Raw genomic sequence first — 24,533 nt, 5'->3', positions numbered from 1 at the left:
TATCAAAACACGTTTGTATTTTAGGAGTCTTATAGGTGGTTTCTAAAGCCGCCTGTCTACATTTTTATTAAACTAGTGATTATGTAATATTGATTATGATTCATAAGATTCATTAGGATCCGGGGCCTTTAGAGAGTTAAAGCGTTGTTCATCAGCAGTTGATCAGTATATCTGCACCCTAGGATCAGGCGCCTTTAGAGGTAAAAGTTGTTCATCAGTATCTGTACGCCCATGGAGACATTAACTGCAAAGCCGATAAAGAAGCAGAGCGCACGAGTGGGCTGACGAATGGCGTTGAGGTAGACGACGGTGTGTAGCAGACGAGACACGGTGAAGATTCTGTAGTGCCACAACAGGGTGCTGGTGGAGGCGCCTGAAAAGAGCGCGTAGAGGAGTCCCAGCCCGAAGAAGGGCACGATGTTCTCAAGGTCGTTAAGATGACACCTGTGCAGATAACGGAGGAATCGGAAAAAGAAACAGATCGTCAATACGTGAATACATTGATTTGGTGATCAGTCAGTGCTGCTCCAAGTACGGCCCACGATTTTTATCACACTCATTGAGCATTGTAGTTTTGATACAGGCCGTACTGCCATACCCACACAGCTACACGGTACAGTATGTCCCCCAAAAAAATTACAACGGGGCCCTCCGCAATGATATCTTTAAAGATAGTGAATCAATCTAAATACAAATTCAGGGTATGAAACTATAACTCATTGCCCACATCTTACAGAAAACCCCACTCGATTTGCTTCAGTGGTCAAAAAGAAACACGGAATTTTGTAGAGGATGTCGGGAATCTCTTCTGTCCAAGTTCTGTCTATTATTCACACACAAGATCATTGAAATGCTAAACTCGGAAGAATCCGATTCATGACATGCTTTACAACAATCAACATTTCTCTGTGACCGCTTAACCGAATCGAATGGGAATTTCTGCAAAATAGAGCTAAAATGTTACATTTTAAGACCCTGAAGTATAGCATTTAAGGAATTTAATCTTATTGGGCGTTATTATGCGAAAATCTGATTGTAATTTTGGGGGGACATAGGCTACTGCAGTAAGTTGCCCCCAAAATTACAATCAGATTTTCGAATTGATAGCACCCAATATGATCAACCTGTCAATGTGCTACTTCAGGGTTTTAAAATGTAACATCTTAGCTCTATTTTGCAGAAAACCCCATTCAATTTGGCTAAGCGGTCACAGAGAAATGTGGATTGTTGTAAAGCATGTCATGAGTCCCATTCTTCCAATTTTAGCAATTCAATGCTCATGTGTGTATAGAGTAGACAGAACTTGGACAGAAGAGATTCCCGACATCCTCTACAAAATTCCGTGTTTCTTTTTGACCACTGAAGCAAATCGAGTGGGCTTTTCTGTAAGATGTGGGCAATGAGTTATAGTTTCATACCCTGAATTTGTCTTTAGATTGATTCACTATTTTTTGAAGATATCATTGCGGAGGGCCCCGTCGTATTTTTTTTTTTTTTTTTTTTGGGGGGGGGGGACATACTGTATGTATTGATGTTTGACACTTTTTATACCATCTGTATGGATTTAACATGTTCGCGTCTGAGATGAAAATATGCGTCTATGGGTTTTTAGGAGTCTAAGTTGTAACTCTAGTCACGAGGTCATCTCTTGTAACCTGTATCCCTTTGATATGTGGTGAACCGATTCAGACGGAATCATGAGTACCAACGTATTTCATGAACCCGAAATCTTTTACGGACAATATGGGCTATCCAACGCAGATGTTAAATACTTCTTTAAACACTAATAATCATACCTAATACCAAAACGTGATTATACAATTATGCAAACTATATATTAATGATGACAGAAGTTTATACACACGTACACACAGACACAGACACAGACACACACACACACACACACATATATATATATATGTATGAAGGGGCCGGTGCAATATAGTGCTAACCCACACTTTTGTCAAAATTGAGTTACATGCATTTTCATAATCCTTAGCCTTCACTCTAACCTCCGTGAAAATATCATATTTGAATTCAACCTATAAGATGGTAAAAAATGCATGCATTCATGTTTTATTAATGTACAATGTATGGACTTTCCAAACATTCAACAGCGATTATCTCAAAATGACTATTGTGTGGGTTAGCACTACATTGCACCGACCCCTTCATATATATATATATATATATATATATATATATATAGGAATGCGAGTAGTGCATGTGTGAGAACCAAAGAACAGAAACTCTGGAACTGCTAGACTTTAGAGAGAACTGTTGTTGCCTCTTAATTGGGTTGAAATCTTGTGTTACCGAGTAATTACGATTAGGGACGACGAAAATATTTCATCGAAATTGCGACCATATTGATGATTTTAGGCTGCAGTGCTTCCATTAATACTGACAGAAGTTTACACACACACACACACACACACACATTATATATATATATATATATATATATATATATATATGTTGAAAACTCGTATCTAAGCTCAGTGAAAAGTCGTGTGCATTAGACCCAATGCCTACAAAGGTTCTCTTACAATAGCGAACTGATTCCTGTTTTAACATCCTTAATCAATCTCTCTTTGGCAACTGGTCAATTCCCCTCACAATGGAAACATGCTTTAGTTAAATCCACTTTGAAGAAGGCTGGTCTAGATATGGAGTTTTGTAATCTGCGGCCTGTGAGTAACCTGAATATGTATAGTTGGTTGAAGGTGCTGCCCATCAGCAAATTGTTGATCACCTTAATGTTAATTCACTTCTGCCTTTTAACCAGTCGGCTTACAGACAGTTCCACAGTACTGAAACAACACTGTTAAGAATCAGGAGTGACATATTGATGGCTATGGACAATCAGAAAGTAACCATATTTCTTTTATTAGATCTGAGCAGTGCTTTTGACACCATAGATCATTCTCGCTTAGTAGAATCATTGAACACTTGCTTTGGCATTGATGGTGTTGTTTTGAGATGGACTAAGTCATACTTAGCAGATAGATATCAACAGATCGATATTGATGGTACTGTTTCTGATTTTTTCCCAGTGCCCTCTGGAGTCCCACAGGGGTCTCGGCTGGGCCCTCTGTTGTGTACTCTATACACAAGTAATCTGATCAAAAATGTGTATGAAAAGTTTCCTGGTGTATACTGTCACTGCTACGCAGATGACACACAGATATATTTGTCGTTCACACCTGACGCACTTGCTCAGCAGCAAAGCATCACTCACATGGAAATATGTGTCAATGTTATATGTACGTGAATGGATGCTGCAAAACAAACTCATGCTGAATGACAATAAGACTGAACTGTTATTGATTGGCACATCCGAGCAAATATCTAAACTTTCTTTTGATGGGATATCAGTTGGAAGTACCGTCATAAAGTCATCTTCCACTGTTAGGAATCTTGGAGAGTGTTCAGACACACATCTGAACATGGACGCACACATCACAAATGTGTGTAAATCATCATACCATATGATATGATAGACGTATCAGGAAATATTTTGATGAGAACAGTATGAAAATGATCGTCCAAGCGTGCATTGTCAGTAAATTGGATTATTGTAACGGGTTATCATGTGGACTCCCTGATTCTCAAGTTGGGCGCCTGCAGCGAGTCCAAAACTCCTGCGCAAGGCTTATCTGTAACAAACCCAGGTTTTCAAGGATTACTCCTGTTCTGAAAGACTTACACTGGCTTCCGATTCGTAAACGAATATTGTTTAAGATTTTGCTGATTGTAAATGTATATAAGTCACTCATCGGTCAAGCCCCAGGTACATATCCGAATTATTAGTATTCAAATCTCATAGACACACTCTTGCGCAGTTCTAAGGACGCTCTTCTTTTACAAATTCCAACATGTAAAACAATAGTAACACTGGGAGACAGAGCATTTGCCTGTGCAGCTCCCAAACTCTGGAATGATCTACCATTACAAGTCCGGAAATCCCCAACCGTAGCAGTTTTTTTATATATGTATATATATTCATATATACATATATATATATATATATTCATTTATGCAACATGAGAATGCGAGTAGTGCATGTGTGAGAACCAAAGAACAGAAACTCTGGAACTGCTAGACTATATAGAGAGAACTGTTGTTGCCTCTTGATTGGGTTGAAATCTTGTGTTACCGAGTAAAATAGTATACAATTGGGGACGACGAAATTATTTCATCGAAATGGCGACCATATTGATAATTTTAGGCTGCAATGCTCCCATAAATCTTTTCGAGATTGCTGCTAGAGGCAACATTTTACATTTTATTTCACTTGTAGCTTGTATTGTATCGTTATTGCTGATCTTTATTACTTGTCGAATTTAGATCGTCGTATTGCAGTATCAGGTAATGGTATTTGTCAGAGCGTTTTATTCCTGCTACATTCTGAAACAAGCAAATGTAATCATAGAGATGTAGGTATAGGAGTTTAGGACAATGTACATGACCTTGACATACGCGGGGAAACAACAATTTCAATATGTTTATTCCATGATCAGCTACTTTAAGTTAGAATGGCAAAGCCATTGAAGAATGGTGCGTAACTGAGTACAGGAAAAAGAGAGAATCAACATTAAAGAGGGGGGGGGGGTCACAAAGCATAATACTGTATATTGTGAATGAAGGAATATCTAATAGTCTATCTAATATCTAAAAGAAAAAAAATCTATTCAGACAATCTGTTCAGACGTTTATGGTCAATTTCACCGGTTTCTTTGCAAATGGAAACAAATTGTACTGTCAAAATAAAAAAAGCGACATTAAAAACATATGAGAATATTCTCGCGTTTTGGGAGGTATATTTTAAATAAAGGTGCACATTCCCTTGACTTGTTGCAGAAATAATTGTATTGTAAGGTAAATAGTATTCACCATGCCTCCCTGAGGAGTTTTGTCAAGCCCTCTGTCGATATCCTAAAAATATGAAATGTTGATATCCTAAAAATATGAAATGTCGATATCCTAAAAATATGAAATGTTGATTGTTAGATATTCATTGATTTTCTTCCTGCATTGAGTTATTAATATGATTGAGAAGCCATCCCTTTAATTGAGGCTTTCTGACTAAATCAAGGGGGGGGGGGGACACCTTTATCTCGGTCATGGAAATGCGATATGTACCTACCTCCGAACTCTCTCGACAACGGGGTCATTTAGAGTGACCTTTTTATCCGGGCCTTTCATGTGTGCAGCTGCATCCTCGGCATTGACAAAGACCTGTTAAGAAGACGAGGGGTATAGACCGATTCAAGTGACTGTTCATGGAAGTGCGCCCTCTTAAGGCGACGCCATTACTGGGGGCCAACCAGGCCGGGTCGGCAAGCGCCGTGCGTGCGTGGCAAGGGTGCCAGCGGCAGCCAGTGCTTTTACCACCCGGCGCCAGCCGGCCAGCTAGCTATCTCTGGCGCTGGCAGCGATCGACGCATCTGGATTTGTGACAACTCTAACGTCTACTTTTTTTTTCGTTAGCTAATTAATAAAATTAAACAACTTATACCGGCTATGAGCGAATGGGTACATGGCATATACGGCTGTAGCCAAAACTTGAACTTCAAGGTAAATATCGGTACGATCCGTGAGTGGAATTGTAACACGTTAGACTCTAACGCTGTTATTTCTTTTGCGATGACTTGGGTACTCGCGTGTAAGCTTAACATTAGATCTATTCACATTTGTGTAAGAGGATAAAAAACACCTGGGGAGAGCTATGGCTAGGCGCAGACAGACGTCTAGATAGTAAGCCTAGACTGTTGAGCAGTTAACTGATATAATAAATACAAATAATGAATCAGTTTTGAGCTAGATAGTAGATATGGCGCTATCAGATCAGTTAACTTAAACCTTTTTAGGTTTTTGCCTTTTCTCGGACCAGTGGGGTAAAGTCTGTCTAACGTTTTTTAGATCTTGTCTAGAATTCTAGGCAACAGTCCAGACTAGATCTAGACCCGTCTAGACCTATTGACTTCTACCTAGAACCCTCTAACGTTAGCTACATCCTATATCATTTTCGGTTGTCACTAACTTCCGGCAAGTCTAAGTAAACCAAACTGAAGGCAAATCTAGGCGTTTCTAAGCCGTACAAACTTAAGAAGTTAATTTACGTCGCCTGATGTCAACAACCAAACATTCTACTGTTTAAGGTCTAAGTAACCTTGCATTTAACATCGCGCTAACGCCTAAAATTATAATCTACAAAAGTGATTTTCAAATCAAACTTTCTTAATATGAATTATGCTTATGAAACGCGGATGTTTGCCACCATTCATGGCAGTTTAATATCTATAAGTATCACTTTATCAAAAATTAATTCAAATTCAGAGTTCCAGGCCCAAATTGAATATGGTCAATTTAATGCTGAACGCTTAGTGCAGAAGTAAAAATTTACAATATAAGATTTTTTTTTACACATCTTGAAACATACATTTGGCTGTAGTGTAGGCTTTAAAATGTTTGTCATATACAATGTAGTATACTAGTAGCCAGGAAGTGTATTCTAACTTTTGTAAGTATTGCACCAAGCATTTAAAATATATATATATATATATATATATATATATATACATTTAATTAATTCTTAAAATCTTTCATCTGAACCTGTCTTCTAAAATGAACAACTTTATTTCACGAATATGAATATGCAGTGATTTAGCCTAATCAAATAGAGAATCTATTAGGCATAGGCCATATATTATATTCATCATGCGTCAGTAGTGTCTGAATTTCACACACTGACATGCAGCTTCCATTTCCGTTTTTTTCGCCTGTTATTTTATTTTGTGCAGCTAAACAACTGCACAATATGTGTTTTTTTTTTCTGATCCTTTGAAGCTTTCATTAATTTTAGATCGATATGTCTGAATTACTCAATTTGTCCAAAAGAAAGGCATTAAATGCCGCTGAATGACTTTTCCACAGTGAGTAAAACAATCACAATTTTAGCGCGGCGGTCGCCGACCCAGCGGCCGCCGGCGGCGCATGCGGCCGCGCCCGGCTAACTATGCGCGATGGGTACGCTGGGCCGGCTGCTAGCTGCAAGTGCAACTCGCTGGGTAGCTAGCTCGCTGGGAGCCCCCGTTGGCCCCCAGTTATGGTGGCCGTTATAGCGCCGCTAGCGGCGGTAGGTGAATAGGCCATCGAAATTGAAACGGTCTATAGTATTATACTCATATTTCCATACGGATCTGTGCGTCGGTGTGTTCCTCCAAAGATCAGTCATGTACACAATTGCTCTCATGTCGTTTCAATGCCTTTAGGCTGTACAGGACTCCGTTTTACAACGTAGACCTTACTATACAAGGAACTTTTTTTTTTTTTTTTTTTTGCATCTACCTATGTAGTATCATTCACTGAGTTAATGAGTATAGTAGCCCTACTACATATCGACCACCCTTATTGAAACCGACCGCGTATAATTCGCGCACTGAACACTTAGTACGCACTTTTCTGCGCGCAAAGCACATAAAAATGGATTGGCTTTGAATGTAGATTAGGATGGAGTGGGAAAACGCGATAATTCACTGTTCATTAATGGTTTCAATCAAGGACAAAATTTCGAATGAATATTTTCACCGAATCGTAATGACAGCACAATGTAATGTCTATGGAAGTTCCTAAAAGGCTTCTAAAAAGCTTCGTACAACACGGTGTTCAATACAACTCGGTTTACGTGCATTGTCAATGCAAAATCAGCGGTCGATCCTAAAAACGCGATTTACCGCGGGGAGCTGAAACGAGGCCACGCAAGTTCGTCGGCGATATTTTTGCACTGTAACTTCGAATCGAAAAGGGAACAACGGCATTTGATAGAGCTGGATTTTCTCAATCACGTAGGTCAAGTTTTTTTACGTGAATTTCAGTGTTAAATATTCTTATCAAGCAAATAAACATTAGGCGGTCGATTAGTAGTAGGTCCAACCCTACTTGGCAGGTATATCATAGTTGGTGATCCCCCAATCACCACATTTTTTTTTATGGACTCACATTTTTTTTTTTTTGATAATTCTTTATTCGAACTTCGTTCAATTTCATATCACAGAAACAGAAACAATCACAGAAACAAAAACAAAACATTATACGAAGACAAACTGCATTATACCCACACATTGTACAAAATAACGTCAATCTTACACTATATAAAGACAAAATGCAGTAACACAAACATTGTGCAAACTAATGTCAAACTTACATTGTAACTCCTTTAACCCAGAAACGAAATCCGCTTTTTGTTTTTTTTAACACATATTCTATAGCAAAAAGCCCGCAAACGGGGACATAATAGATAATTTGCTGAAAACAAACAGGGCACATTCCATTACTTCTCTAAAGAAAAAAAAAAAGAAAGAAATCGACGCTATTTGCGAGAAAACACACGCACATGCACACACACTGCCATGACTGCACACCAACACAAACGCCAACATGCACCCCACCCCACCTACCCCTATGTCTTCAGCCCTCAGGTTTCAGGTTTTATTCACACTTGAATAACTCTGACGTGTAAATTGCCTTTTTTTTCATACAAGAAAATACATCCTAAACATAACGTGGAAATGATGTGGAAATGGTAGAAGCAATAGAGAGGGAAAAATGACAACGATGTGACAATAACTCGTAGATGCGGCAAAATCAAGACAGAAAAAGAAAATCCCATGTCATCCTCAGTATACATCATAATATTCCCTTTGGGAGCAGTCATTTTGAAAAATGATCAAGATATCGCCTTTCATGCATATGTGTAGGTTTGTTGTACCATAAAACACCCTCACATATAAAAGTTTTGCAATAAAGCCTAAGATATCAGGAGATGTCAGTATATTTCTCAATACGCCGTAGCAGTATACGGTTTAGTCTGGAAACATTTTTATTATAGCTATTGTTCACATTTTCTATACTTAACAATACCTAGCATCCATTGTACTGATTCAAATTTTCACAGTGGTTGTTTCTACCCCTGACTCACATTTTAGAACTATTTCAAAGCACTAATGCTGGGTTTTTGTTTCATCTGCAAATGGTAAATTATGCCTTTAACAAATGCATTCCAACTGTTCCTCTTTTAATCGTTATCTTATTTTTTTCTTCTGTACACATCCTAAAATACTTCATGACATCATTAAACTTAGGTACCTCCCCTTCTGATCTCTCTAAATATGAAATACATTTAATCATCAATATAATTGTATTCCACCCTTTGACTTTAAAGGAGTTTCCAGATGTACCTGTATACACAACTTCCCAATTCATATTTCCCAGTTCTTCTAAATTCAATATCCGAATAATAATTTGCCACAATTCCTGCACTTTAATACACTCCCAAAATAAAATTTATTTTATTTTTAATGTGAATATGTCTCAGTGCTCTTTTTGCAGAAAGAACAGAGATCATCCGAAACAAACCCAAATCTCAACAGATTAACTTTTGTATATAATACACCATGAAGAAGTTTAAACTGAAATTCCCTAAGCTTTGGGATGAGAGTTGTGACTCTGGGTCGCAGAAAAATATCTTGGGTTACTTTTTGTGAGAAGGCGAAATTACTCTGTCGATCTCGTACTTCCAATGTATATAACTGCTGTAAATCAGTTAAAAAATACTTGTAAATCTTTCTCAAAGGTATGTCACCAATCCTAATTTCTTTTCCACATAATCTTAATCAAATATCATAAACCTGAAAAGGTTTAGTACTGACCCACGACAAACTAAACCGTCTACTTTTCAAAATTACATCACAAATCCTCCAAACATATTCAATTTCCTCACTGCATAATCCTGCTTTTTGAAAATAAATAATCGTCCGTATACCTTTTCCATCAAAATAATGACATAATCCATAGATATTTTTTCTAAAAAGATTTTCGTTATATGTAATTTCACCTTTAAATAAAAAAAAAAAACATTATCAAATACTATTTGATTCATAATTCCCTCTTCTAAATTTCTCAAACTTCCCAAACCTTGCCACGCTTGTAAAATCTCTTTATAAAATTTCGGAACTTTCAAAAAATGTTTATTTGTTTCTAAATTACACTGAAAAATTAAAACACCAACAACTGACCTAAAACATATTTCAAATACTCTTTCCAGGTCATATTCTTTTCTCCACAAAAAAAAAAAAAATCTTTTCACCCACATTACTCTTTGAGCTTTAACAAACAACTCTTTCACACACGGCACATGCACACACACACACACAACCACACACACACACACACATACACACACACACACACACACACACACACACGCACACACTCACGCACGCACACACACATACTTATGTATGTAGGTATGTATGTATGTAGGCACCAGAGTCCTTACAGATAATAAGAATGAAAGAACCATATATAAGTTTCGAGTCATTCGGTTGTATCCACTGATGGGCGACATCACAACCAATGGCAGCATACGTGACGAAGTATGCCAGCTCTTTAGTCTCCATGAACTCAGACTCGGACTTATACCCTATCCGTCGTTCCCATGACTTTCATTTAAGTAATCCGAAGCCTTTACTTGCTCAAAAGTCGATTAGACATCAAGATCCGGATACATGGAACACTCTTCCTTGAGGAGTTGAAACAGTGTGCCTCCTTGTTTTCATTTAAAGCAAACTTAAAGAAGTACATTTTGTTACAGGATACTTCAAATACGAACTAAAAACAAACAAATTATACAACTAATGTTGGTCTCCCGATAGCAACAACGCATATCGTCGCCTCTTTCAGTAAACCAATTTTATTATTCTAAATTCCAGCCTATATCTGCCATTGTGCACCTTCAAGCACCTGCACACACATTCACCACCACCACCATCACACACTAGAGTTTATTTTCCCCTGCTACCTTCGCAGCAGAATTTATATTGTTACGAATCTAGTACGTCCTTGATCTTTTCCTCGGGCCGGCCATCTTTTCAAGCAATGCTTATAATGGCGGCCCTCTGCATAATCATTTCTTAACTATAAATGTTATTCTTATCACTGCTGCATAGACATGCATAGACATGCATATTGTATATTATATTTCTTTCATATCGTTGTTTATGCAAGTCAAAAGACTGTGTTAAATTTATTTTATATATTTCCTACATGTTCATGATTATGTACTTATATGTATCGTGGTTTATGTAAGTCAAACGACTCTGCGTTGAATTTACTTTGTATATTTCCTGCATCTTCATGATTATGTAACTTATGTATATTGATTTGCAGAAAATAAAGTATCTATCAAAAAAAAAAAAAAACATTTTGCGAGGATAACGTGCCTTTTGTGAGCCTCAAAAGAAATCCACTTTGAGAAGTATAGAGTTACGCGAGGCTGAGCAATATAGGGTTATAATACCTCTTCACTGAGCTAGTCCTATGACCTATAGATATTTATATGGAAGCAGCAATATGGCAGCACAGGTTGCCAGGTACGTGTTCGCGTTATGCACACTATAGTGACACCTGCGAAGAACATCAAGGAAACCTTTCGAATAAGTCTAGGCCGGTTTACCCTCACCCGACGATGTTGCTAGAGAAATAAAAAGTACTGACTACCTTTGCCCCCTGTACACTTGAATAGACTACACATAAAAAAGAAAGTCATTGTTTGATTTCAGAGTCAAGAGTACTGAAGTTAAGTTTGAATTTGCCTCGCTTTGTTCGCTCGAATGCCCTTTGTGCTGTCTGTTGAACAAAGTCCATATTTTGCCTACGCAAGGATCAGTCTATACTGTGCTGCTTTTCATCGTACAAGGTTCACTTCCGTCGATCTGCTCAAATCATATGATTATTTTGTGACATCGAGTATATATATTAACAGCAAACATAGATTAAGACTTCCATCTGAAGATACTAATAGTCACTGAAGATAGAAAGCTTCCTGAACCCTCCCGCCTTTAAATGACATTGGAAATGCAATTTAGGTTCAGAGGAAGAATTCAGAATGTATGATAGTAATATAATTGCATGATATCATATCGAGTTCGCATGAATCGATTTCCATGTTGCCCTGTAAATAATTTTATGTGGGCCTTCTGGCAGACAAATTCAATTTAAAATCGGCAACTAGGAAAGATCACATCGAATGTAAACCGACCTCAGAGGAACTGCTCAAAGAAATTGATGATGAAGTTCTTGGTAACATTTGCATTGTATTCTATGTGCGACGACTTTCCTTTTATAGATTTGAGTGTAAGTACGGGAGCTTCAGCCTCCTCTCTTTCCACCATTGTCTCTGGCATTAGGGGAAAAAACCCCGCACAAACCTATGAATTTCCGCGTATTCTACCACGTCATTGTTCCCATCAAAGGGGGGAGGGGAGACCCTGACCAAATCATGAGTTCTATCCTTGCCCCCAACCCCACCCCTCTCCCACAAACAAACAAACAAACAAACAAACAAACAAACAAACAAACAAACAAACACACTAAAATGAGTAATATACCCAGTTCGAAAATATTAAGCAAACAAGACGCATTGCATTCACGGTACACGATTAACCTTTATTTTGAGGAAGGTAGCATGACTAGTGGGAGAGATGTGCAAGCGACCATAACAGCTTCAGGGCCCTCTTGGGAATCTTATGACATGTTTTTGAATTCATAATCATGTACTATACAGCTGTGGGTCTACAGAATTATTGTAACTTTAAAACCTGTTAAATGCAACGAAGATTCATTTGCAGACGGAGAATACTTAGTATGACAAACTTGCTTTTCATAGGGAGGGGACAGCCCTTCCCCTCTCCCCTCACACATAGTCTGCATGGCGTCTACGTAATAAGGCTTGCGTTCCAGATAAAATTCTTCTTGCTTTTCTGGTGTATTAAATGAATCTTCCTTTGCCTTAAGTAAGAAACTTTTTTTCTCAGTTGTTATGATGGTTGATCACATGAAATGTTTACGTGTTCATGTAAACGAAAAAAAAAAATCCCAGCAAAAGCTGAGCTTACTGCAGAACGCAGAACGTACGTAAGCTGAAAAGAACAAGCAAAAATAATGGAATTCTGACACCGAAAACGTAACGTCACATAATAATTATGTTACTGGAAAAAGTGGTCAGGAATCAATCATAATTAAAAAAAAAAGAGTTTACCTTTGTTAATTGTCGATATAATTGTGATATATTCCTCTTTATACAAGTTTGTAAAACATGAAAAGAAGAGTTTTGTCATTTTCTAGTACATGTATTTTCAGCAACCATATACTAAAAGAAAATCGTGTATGAAATATATTGATAAAACTTTCTTTAGTTAATCTATAAAGTCTTAGTCATCAGATTATATTACACGGGTTCGTCAAATACCGGTTAGTGATTGGCTAAACACAGTCACGTGATGGGGGCACATTCGTTATGTTCGCCCATGGGCGAATATTTTTGTAATGTTCTACCATGGGAAAACATTTTCACGTAACAATAATGACAGAAGGCCTGTGACCACTCGCGCAGTGAATTTGGCTCTGCGCGATCGCGAGAGAGGGATCGAGTACGTTAATGTGCTGGTGGTTGATGTTGACGTATTTGACTAACCCATATAATATAAAAGATGATGACTTTTGTTGTCGGGAACATGTACCAAACGTTCCACCCTCAGGGTTTGAAATGCTATTGGAACATTCGGTATGTCCCTCCCCCGCCAGTTATCATCTATATAATGTTGTGTCATTTTCTACTGAATGATGTCGACGACAAAATACACGGTTTGGTAAGCTATGAACAATTTGCATGATTTTCCCTCCACATAGCATCCCCACAAAAAGAAAGGCAGCAGCTACCCTGCATATCATTCCAAAGAGATTGCTTATCATCTTAAAGATTAAAGTTGTTCATCAAAATCTGAACGCCCATGGAAACATTAACGCCGAATCCCGCCAAGAAACAAAGAAACCTCGCTGGCTGGGGAACTGCATAGAGATAGACGACGGTGTGTAGCAGACGAGACACGGTGAATATTCTGTAGTGCCACAACAGGGTGCTGGTGGAGGCGCCTGAAAAGAGCGCGTAGAGGAGTCCCAGCCCGAAGAAGGGCACGATGTTCTCAAGGTCGTTCAGATGACACCTGTTAAGAAGGGAGGAAGTTCAAATGAGACCTTTGCATGTTATCGGAGCGTGCGTTGAAAAAGAAATAAATAAATAAAACAAAGAAGAAGGAATATAAGAACAGAAACCTATTCCAGCAGTCTTAGAGTATGTTATTTCCAAAAGGTCCATTCGGTACCATGAATATATTTATATAGGATTGATACAACTCTGTGTCTCTTGATAGTAATAATGAAAAAAAAAAACCTGATAGTGACAAATGAGAAGGTTTAGTGAATTTTTCCATTGAGTGATCACGTACGTGGCTCTCATAATCCATAATGAAGAATCAATTTTATTCTTAAGAAATGGCAACGAACGGTCCATTAATGCAGCTCAAACTCGTCAAGATGGTTTGCTCGGGACAAAAGGTTATAATCGCTTTATCTCTTGTTATCATTACTTTTTATCATAATTACCACGACTATATACCGCATCTGCTACAGCAGCTGTTCCTGCTACTACTACTGCTGCTGCTGATGCTCCTGCGCTGCTGTTGCTATGCTACCTATACTTCTTCCTCTTCATCATCATCTTCTTCATCTTCTTCTTCTTTTCCTCCTCCTCCTTTTCCTCCTCTTTTTCTTTCTTCTTCTTTTTCTTATATACCTGCCAGTACTTTTTCTTCCTGTTAAGTGAACTAAATGCCTTCGTGAACTTGGAGAAATAACCTGTTTTTTTTTCTCCATCTTGTCACCCCCCCCCCCAAAAAAAATGTATATATATATATATATATATATATATATATATATATATATATATGAAGAGCTTGCTTCCAAAAGGGGCTATATCCACGGTTTTTCAATGGATTTGGCGCCTTCTGGTAGCAAGCTCCTCATGTATAATCACGCAGGCAGGTTCAAAATTAAAAGCTGCCTTCTCCCCTTCGCTTCCAACATCAGTGCGTCGACACCTCTCCATCTTGAACGAGGCACCCAAACGAGTTTCATCAAATCGCTAATAAGCCTTTTACGGTCATACATTTATTGATGTAAGACAGCAAACTATTGAAGCAAGTGTGTATTATTATATCAGAGATGAATATATCGCTTCTCACCTTCTTACACGTTCGACCACCGAGTCGTTGGTGATGACTTTGTTGTCTTTCACAGTCGCCAGTGGCAAGTCTTCAGGATTGCTGAACACCTGCAGGGTTGAGAGACATCATACACAATCTGAAATACATCCCGAGGAGACGTATAATCACGCCTAGTCTTATAATAGAGGTAAAGGCGCACACAAAAGATAACGAATTATTTTTCTTTTCATGCGTCATTTTTTATTGATACCCCGAACATAAACATTCTATTTCATGAATTTGGTATTTAGTTGTCGGGTTGATACAACACACATGTGACACCCTATTCTCAATAAATGTAACTCTGATAGAAACTCATCACCAGACTATTATAGGTGTGGGCAAATTTTGTTTACCTTTCCCCATACAAATGTACTTACTAAATGCGTTTTCTCACTTGTTGAACTTTTATTAGATTTCAAGTTTCCGATGTATTCACAATCGGTTTCAAGACATGACACATGTAACGGCATTAATGAAATTTTAAACTCGCATCGAATCATTTTTAGGTATAATTTCATAGTGAATGATTTGTTTAATGCACAGTACTACAACGAAAATGAATTGCCCAGGTGTGTTGTCATTTTTTTTTCTTTGTTTCACAGACACCGAATGCTACTAAGGCGTATTTATAACAGTGCAGTCTAGAATTCTGCGTGAGAAAACATAATCATTTACTGTCTGCAGTAAAATGTACCGTATTTGTAGAACGGATTTCACGTGAACGAATATTTGTAATAGTCATTTATAGTCATATTACACGGATCAGTATGCACTTTATCAAAAACCTCATTGTCGTGAGGTGTCAATTCAAGTAAGGACAAGCCATAATGGTTGATATTTTATGTATTATTTACCATGCCGAGAGAGCATCTTATTCCTCATTTCACCTTACCCCTCTCCTGAGTCGAAAGAATGACGTAATTGGTGACATATCAACCATCTTCAACAGGACGATGCTTGAATACGTCACGAAATGCGACATCTCTTTACTTGCGAGGATGTCCGACATTATGCTGGGTTTAATCCGTTTTCCTCACTGTTCAACATTCCTTGTCCAAGGTGTGAGAATGGGTGTCAGATCTCTATAACGTGTACCAGTGCCAGTTGTGTACGAGATGGTTGTACTCGCGTGCAGGAAGAGTTTTAAAAAGCTCCCTATATGTGCACGCATGCAGATCCGATCGGTGCAAATAGTCCTTCACAAACTGAATAATGAATTCAAATATTGCTCTGCACACCCAACAACCCTACAATAGCACCACCGCAATTTTTCTTTTGTGCTCGACATTTCATCGTGGGAGCAAAGTTCAAACATGAGATTTTGCCTGGAGTTTGAATATGCAAGTACCTATAGATAAAGTTAGGGACCATTGACCTTCAGTACTGACCTTAAAGATCCTGTTTACCTTTGGGAGCAGTGATTTTAAAAATGTTCAAGATATCACTTTTGATGCATATGTGTAGGTTAGTTGTATCAGAAAACATCATACCATATAAAATTTTCGCAATAAAGCCTAAAGTATAAGGAGATAAGTTACTATTTTTCTCATTAAACCATAACTGTAGATGGTTTAGTCTGGAAATTTTTTTATTATAACTATTGTTCACATTTTGTCCATTTAACAATACTTAACATCGATTATACTGGTTCAAATTTTTACAGTGGTTGTTTCTATCCCTAACTCACATTTTAGGACTATCTTAAAGCAGTAATAGTGGGTTTTTGTTCAATCTGCAAATGGTAAATTATGGCTTTAAACTGCTGTGACATTGTGATTATCTGAAAAATCAGTGTTTCAACAACGCAAGGCTAAAATTGTGTTGTCTGCTGCTAAAATGAACACATGGGTGTCCCGCGTAAAAGCGAGACAATGTGAGCACATACAATGTAGGCCTACATCAGTCTGTAGCTAGTGTGTTTGCACTTTATTGAGAAAGAATTTGCAATAATGCTGTGTCATCGTCAGTTCTAATAGAAAGCATCACAGCGCACACACCTCACATCACACTATCATGCACATTGCACTCACACAATATTAATTGAAATACCTATGAGCAATGTATTGAACTACCTCGTGTGCAGCCTTGAGTGAGGTCGTTGTCACGATGTAACAATATCACTGTATAAAGGTCATTCTCTGTGCTGTAACACAATTATTGCCTGTGTCAGGTTGTGTTGTGACATTTCATATGAAATTTACTATCATGATCAATCTTCTTTACAAATATAGTGAGTGTGAGGGTACAATGTCAATGGTTTCTGTTAATTGTGTTATACCAAAAACACGTGCGGTATAATAATATAAAATTAAGAGTTTATAGGGAATGCATTCTCATAGTTTTCTGTTCTTAAAGGGATGGAATAGTTTTGGTTCATGAGATGGGTCTTCAGGTTTTCAACACTTTTTACGGTATTTTTCTCTTTTTAAGATAACGGTGGGACCATGCAGAGAGGTGAGAGGAAAACTTGGCACAGACTCCAACCCCAAGCACCTTCTGATCTGGAGATTCTCCCGCCTGAAATCCCTAGCGAGCGGGATAACTTGATGTGCGCGAAGCGCGAAGTTCTAGGATTGTAGATGCTCTCTCCGTGCTATCTAAGGCTGTATTATTCAACATACGTTGACACTAAGTTAGAAATCATTTCAAGCGGGAGACACAGAACCAGGGCGGGAGAATAAATCTCAAGCGGGAGAACGGGATTAGCAAAAATGGGCTTTCGGCGGGAGATCTCCCGTCGAAAACAGGAGAGTTGGAGTCTCTGACTTGGTTGGACCCACCTTTTCATGGGATCGCTTTGATTTTAGTTGTTGTTGCCGTTGGGTTTTTTTTATATCTCAGCCATTTAAAAACAGATTTTTGTCAAATAAACTTTGAATTCCTTTTAAAATTGTGATATGCTCTTTAATATTTCATAAAGTGATTTCTAAGTATCTCGTAAAAAAAAGAGTAAAAAGCTGAATCCTCACCTCAACCAATACTTTACAATTCCTTTAATTTTGAGAGAAAAATGTTGCAATACAAAAACCTTGTTGCATCTTAATTGAATGCAGAAAGAGTAACAAAACAGAAACAGAGGGACAGAGACAGAGACAGACAAGCAGACAGACAAAGAGACAAACAGACAGAGGGACGCGGAGAGAGAGAGAATGAAAGAGAGGGTATGACAGTTTTTTTTTTCCACCAAATAATGAATCAAAAGATGGCATATTTGACATCGATCTTACAGCCAAAATGTATCAAAAGAAGAAATGCACCTGACTTATCGCATAACCCGTTGAATCGTCCTTCATGATGCCTACGCTCAATGCCCCCTCCCTCGTTATGGCCAACGTAAAATGCAGTGTTTTAAAACCGAATAGGTATATATGGTTTCAATTCATGAAGCCCCTCTTTTTTGCCGTCGGATACAAGGAAAAAAATAATTACCTTTCATCTGTTTTAACGCCAGATACACACATCTTACGGATTGGTTCATAATTTCAAACCAGTCTGACTGAGAACTCATATAATTCAGGGAATCCTAAGAATCACAAAAATGAGATTTTCAGAGTTCGTTGCAAAAACTGCCGCAGTATTTCGAGAACCTTTTCTTGGACCAAAATTCCCACTCCTGCGCTAGCAGACACTTTGATGGCTGACCGAGGATTATTATTATACTGATAGGAATATACAGATGTTTACACTTATGTATGATGTATAGAGATATGTGTATGTGTATATTTATATGTATATAATGTATATGTACAATAATGTGTTTATAAATGTATGTTTATTATTATGAATAAAAAGTGAATATTTACTACTCTAGGAGTCCTCGGAGTCTACGGTTTCTAATAAATAAATGCTGACGTTATATTGTTCAATACTATACGGTAATGAGCGTTCACCGGGTGATTATTACACTTTATACGAATACTGAACGCTTTACACTTTACGGGCGGTGAGTTGGCTCAGTCGGTAGCGCGTCTGCCTCACGATCACGCGGCCCGGGTTCGAACACGAGTCTGGACTGAGCAATGTTGTGTGTAAACATACCGTCCCCTCTAGCAAGAGGCAAAACACTCTGTCCCTCGCATAGGACATAAAATGGAGGTCCCGTGTATGACAGAGTTACAGCTCATGCACGTAAAAGATCCCGCTTCATTCATTCATCGCAAAGAGCAGGGTGTCTAACCCGGTGAAGTGGTCCCACCCCACATCCAACTGGACCCCATGGAAGACCAGCTTAGTGTAGCTGAATATGGGCTATCCAGCCATCTTCACAGATGGAAAATGACCAACACCAACACCAACACCAACACCAACACCAACACCAACACCAACACCAACACCAACACCAACACCAACACCAACACCAACACCAACACCAACACCAACACCAACACCAACACCAACACCAACACCAACACCAACACCAACACCAACACCAACACCAACACCAACACCAACGGGACGAAAATGTAATGATTTAATACCAACAACTTTTATTCTGTTTAGGGGTGCACATTTCTTGAGCCTTCCTCAACGGTGTAAAAATGAGGTTTCCTGTATACCTTATTTATGAAGTCCTTTGAGAAAAAAAAAAAGAAATTTCCTACGGATACTATTATCGGGTGCTGTTCGTTATTCCGAAGGTTCGTTATTCCGGAGGTTCGTTAATCCGAAACGATATGAAAACAAACAAACAAACAAACAAACATAACGCTATCATGTACACCCTATTTAGCTACGTGTGAACAACACTAAAATCAACGACTGGTATTACCAACGAGTGACAGTTTATAATAACATTGATAATCACATGCAACTGTCATTGCACTCGTCAAATGATGCAAACATGATTTATCTGTTGGTCGTTTTCAGCGTTGTTTTACTCTAAAATCGTAAGACATTATAGATTAAAATTGTTCATCAATATCTGAACACCCATTGAAATATTGACTGCTAATCCTGCAGCGAAGCAAAGCGCCCTCGACGGTTGGGGAATGGCGTTGAGGTAGACGACGGTGTGTAGCAGACGAGACACGGTGAAGATTCTGTAGTGCCACAACAGGGTGCTGGTGGAGGCGCCTGAAAAGAGCGCGTAGAGGAGTCCCAGTCCGAAGAAGGGCACGATGTTCTCAAGGTCGTTCAGATGACACCTGTATGATAAAGGCATTCCACAAAAGAAAGTTTACAGTCATTTTGATAAAATATCATGTGTCAGTTTTGTATGTTGCGGAGAATCCTTGATAGCAACAGATGGCCTCCAAAACTTGTTGTATCCTAGAAGGTCTTACCTGAACAGTTTGCGATTCTAGTTAGCACTGAGTTCACGAGTGAGAACATTTAGGCTCCCCCCCCCTTTTTTTTAGGATGAGGTTTATAGCATTTATACACTTATTACTGTATCATACTGTATCATATCATACCCTTATTACTGTATCGTTTGATTTCTTTTGGACACCATTTCAAAACAACGTTTTTGTATAGAACCAGTTGGACCACAATAAATCGGCTGCTTATACTGAACATAAAATTATGTACATGCTTGTATTCTACTTGTAACAAATTTACGCATTTTCTCATTGTTTCATTCGTCATGGCACTCATATCATAGTCATGCGTCATCAACCACTAATCCCTTCTGTTTGACTTTCAATCACAGAAACCTTAAATTGTTTGTTGTTGTTTTTTTTTTTGTATATTTTCTGTTTTACTCTCAGAAAGTAGAATAAGACACACAATGCGCGCATTGAAGAAACAAATGAAAGTCTATCAACAGCCAACAACACTGTCAAAGGAACTTTTTCTATATGGAAGGCGCCCTCCGAGGTCACTATGAGCGGACTGAGTAATGTCTATACCTCCGAACTCTCTCCACTACAGGATCGTTCATAATGGTCTTGTTGTCTTTGACACCTTGTCCTACCGTATCTTCTTGGTTGGCATAGACCTGCATGAGACAGAGGAAGAGAATTTATTGTCCAGATGAAAAAGGTATCACGTGCGCAGGCGCAGTATACAGTGTTTTATGCTAGAGTCACACACGGCCGGGTCACAAAACGGATTTGATCCGGGTGAAAATGAGCCAGATTAGTCCCAGAATGGAGGGTAATTTATGCAACAGTCACACACGGCCGGATTTCGAACCGGGTCCATAAAGAATTAAAACCGTATCGACCCGGTTCGAGCCGTAGAGACCGTATAAAAATCTGCTTTAAATCCTTAACTGAATCCTTTTCGACCCTTATATCGACCCGTGTTAACCCGGAATGTAAAACTTGCCATCATCCGTTGCATGAAGGCAATGCGGTATATGGCAAGGGTCCATACGGTTTTACGCTGCGGGTTGCAGCGGGTCGATGCGAGTCAATGCGGTTCGAACCGGGTCAATTCGGATATCAATACGGAATTGAAATCCATGAGAAAATTTTGAACATGAACAAAAATTTTTCACCGCCGTATCGTAGCCACCGGAATCCATCAGGAATTGACACGGGTTACGATGCCGGTCAATGCGGGTCTCTACGGCTCGAACCGGGTCGATACGGTTTTAATTCCTTATGGACCCGGTACGAAATCCGGCCGTGTGTGACTCTAGCATTATAGGGCCTACAGTGATTTCAGTATAGTGCTTCCGTTCGGTAAGATTTACGGTAAAGTTTTAGGGTACGGCTTTAGGCTTAAATGGTAAGGATAGGGTACGGCTTTAGGCTTACGGTAAGGTTTTAGGTAAACACTTGAAGTAAACCTCACATCCAACTGGACCCCATGGAAGACCAGCTTAGCATACAGTAGCTGAATATGGGCTATCCAGCCATCTTCGCAGATGGAAAATGAACAAACAAACAAACAAACAAACCAGTTTCCAAGGTATTGCAGAGATTTTGTCCACTAGGAAGTTGAAATGAAGATAATAACATGATTATTGTTTATGTTGCAAACATTAGCGATAAATTGAGACAGAGGGAGAAGGGTATATTAGCATAAATGATTGTGACCTCATCAAAATACTCAACAATTATAGTCTATTAAAGTGAGGATGGAATACAATAGACAAAGAAGTATAGAATGTCCAATCACGTTAAAAGCAAAATGTTTAAGACAATTGGCATGTAATAATATTGAAATCATATTATAGTAAAAACATTTTGTATATGTCTTCGCATTTTGGGGGTTAATTTTGTCAAACTGTATATAGCAGCGGAGGTATTTATATATAAGTACATAATTTACGCGAGTGTGGGTGTGTACGCTGACTGTTTAGGTACCCTTTTTATAAGCCCACGTCGTACCTTTCGTGTAATTCTGAAGAATCCAGTGATAGGCGACATGAAGACCATCTTCAGTAGCACGATTGTGACGTAAGTCACAAAGTAGGAAAATTCTTCGCTCCCAAGTCGGTCGGACATTTTCCCTCTCCTATCAGGTCGTCAGTGGGAGTAAAATAAAACTCTCGCAATTGCCAATCGACAATCTGTGTATGATTAATGCCACACTCCTGTATGGAAGCTAAGACGTCAACAGTTGCAATGTAAGGTGGATGGGCAAATCCAAACTACTCATCTTTTTAATTTATACACAAATGGTGCTTCTTCAATAGAGCACGCGACTGCATGCTACACCATTGAAGACAAAGTCCACACAGATAGAACCCTATTCTTGTCGCTTGAATGATATAAACATTTATGATTGTGGTTGATAATCTACAACTATACACTTGTCTTATCTATGAACCCCCCTCAAGTGGAAAGGCTAGATTGATGATGTTTGCTCAGCCCAGGGTCCATTCCTTGTACAATAATAGGTGAAGTGCATGGTTATAGCACAATTAACTGAAGAGGTGAGAACCAACATCAAAGAATCACATAGCAGCGATTGTCAGTTAAAATCAATGTTTCTCGATCTGATAATAGTTATTCTTCTCAATGTTCACTGTCTAAGTATGAGTGGCTTTTAAAGGCATCACAAGACTAGGCACGTGAGCAAAAAAGTATCATCAGAATAGGACAAGATGTGTATGTATGTGTGTGTGTGTGTGTGTGTGTGTGTGTGCGTGCGTGTGTGTGTGTTTCGTGGAGTGAGGGTCAGGTCCGATATTATTTTGTTAAACGTTCACCATCATCTGTCTGAGATGTATTTTTTCAAAGTCAACTTGAACATGATGCAGAATCGCCATTTTGATTTCTTTCAACGCATCGCTATAGCTTACAGTGGTGACATGACAGTTGAGATTCTACATTTAAGCATAAACTCAAATTCATTTTACTTAATTCATATCTGTATCGATTTCTTCAATATTGCTTGGTTTTCTACGTCCTTGTGTATGTCCTATTGTGCATAATAATACTTTGCATTTCCGTCATGCAAGTACAGGTATCTGGCTCGCGTCTCATTCGAGTGATCACGCCACTCTCAGCAAACTCTGATTGCAGTTTCGTATAACAGACATTCTTTTCTTTCTCTCTCTCTCTCTCTCTCTCTATCTCTCTCTTTCTTATGCTCTTTGACGTTTACATTTTCACACTCTATAATTTGTCATTCTTTTTAGAATTCACCTTAAATCGGCGAGTGGAAACTATTATACGCCCTGCAAGCAATGCTTCTATATACGTAGATTCATCATATTTCACTTGTCTTAATTCTTTCACAGTGGCGGATCCAGAGGGGGCGCACCGGGCGCGCGTCCCCCAGTGCCGTAAAAACAAAAGAAAAAAAAAATGAGATGAAACCCAGAAGTAGCAGCAGATATATTATTTGCGCCCCCCCCCCCTTTTACGGATCCGCCCCTGTTTTGTTTGTTTTATTCGACAAGACACTCATTCATCTTGGTATGTTTATGGTTCTTTTTTTATTAAAAACGTGGAATATGGAGCAATAAAAACAAACAAACAAATAAACAAACAAACAAACAAAAGAAACATTCATCACAAACAATGCATAAAACATTGGGTTTACCAAGAGTTATGAGGTCATTATCGAAATAATTTTGATGATTTCTTCAATGAATATTCTCACCAAGGCTGCTCCTGACAAGTGATAATCAAGAAGAAACTTATTGTACGATTTCGTTTCTTGATTCTACTAATGCTTCTTTTCATATCTGCATGCGTAGATATTCGTCATCGACCTTTATAAAATGGGCTGTAGAATCTCTGCAATCTGACTGGTCAATTATCATGCATTGATTTTCACTGATTCATACTGCGCCATGCATCCGGTAAAATCCCAAAGTGTGGCTTTAAAATGTCGGGTGCATCTTAAAGAAATCGAGTTCACTTTTATATGTATTTTTGGCTTTTTCGATCATAACTTAATTTTATGCAATGATGATTTTGCATAATCACGATTATCAACTCCATTGTAAGAATTCTCACTCAC

At 38.5% G+C, this 24,533-nt stretch overlaps 2 protein-coding genes and 1 pseudogene across 2 annotated transcripts; all 3 read right to left on the bottom strand.

The window, feature by feature from the left end:
• Positions 1-194: 194 nt before the first annotated feature.
• LOC140240484 (microsomal glutathione S-transferase 1-like) lies at positions 195-12,236 on the bottom strand (annotated as a pseudogene).
• A 1,289-nt stretch (positions 12,237-13,525) lies between these two features.
• LOC140240767 (microsomal glutathione S-transferase 1-like) lies at positions 13,526-16,176 on the bottom strand. The gene is made up of 3 exons (XM_072320539.1): positions 16,060-16,176; positions 15,144-15,232; positions 13,526-14,066 (listed from the first exon to the last, which is right to left on the bottom strand). Exons 1-3 carry the CDS (start codon positions 16,174-16,176, stop codon positions 13,817-13,819), a joined length of 456 nt encoding a protein of 151 aa, XP_072176640.1. The 3' UTR covers positions 13,526-13,816.
• Positions 16,177-19,641: 3,465 nt separating this feature from the next.
• Positions 19,642-22,681, bottom strand: LOC140240747 (microsomal glutathione S-transferase 1-like). The gene is made up of 3 exons (XM_072320512.1): positions 22,448-22,681; positions 21,017-21,105; positions 19,642-20,311 (listed from the first exon to the last, which is right to left on the bottom strand). Exons 1-3 carry the CDS (start codon positions 22,562-22,564, stop codon positions 20,062-20,064), a joined length of 456 nt encoding a protein of 151 aa, XP_072176613.1. The 5' UTR covers positions 22,565-22,681; the 3' UTR covers positions 19,642-20,061.
• Between the last annotated feature and the right edge of the window lie 1,852 nt (positions 22,682-24,533).

This window comes from Diadema setosum, chromosome 17 (genome assembly GCF_964275005.1).
Source record: "Diadema setosum chromosome 17, eeDiaSeto1, whole genome shotgun sequence".
In the NCBI taxonomy this organism is placed as follows: Eukaryota; Metazoa; Echinodermata; class Echinoidea; order Diadematoida; family Diadematidae; genus Diadema; species Diadema setosum.
The sequence above is the reverse complement of the archived record's forward strand: the minus strand, read 5'-3'. Positions and strand labels throughout refer to the sequence as shown.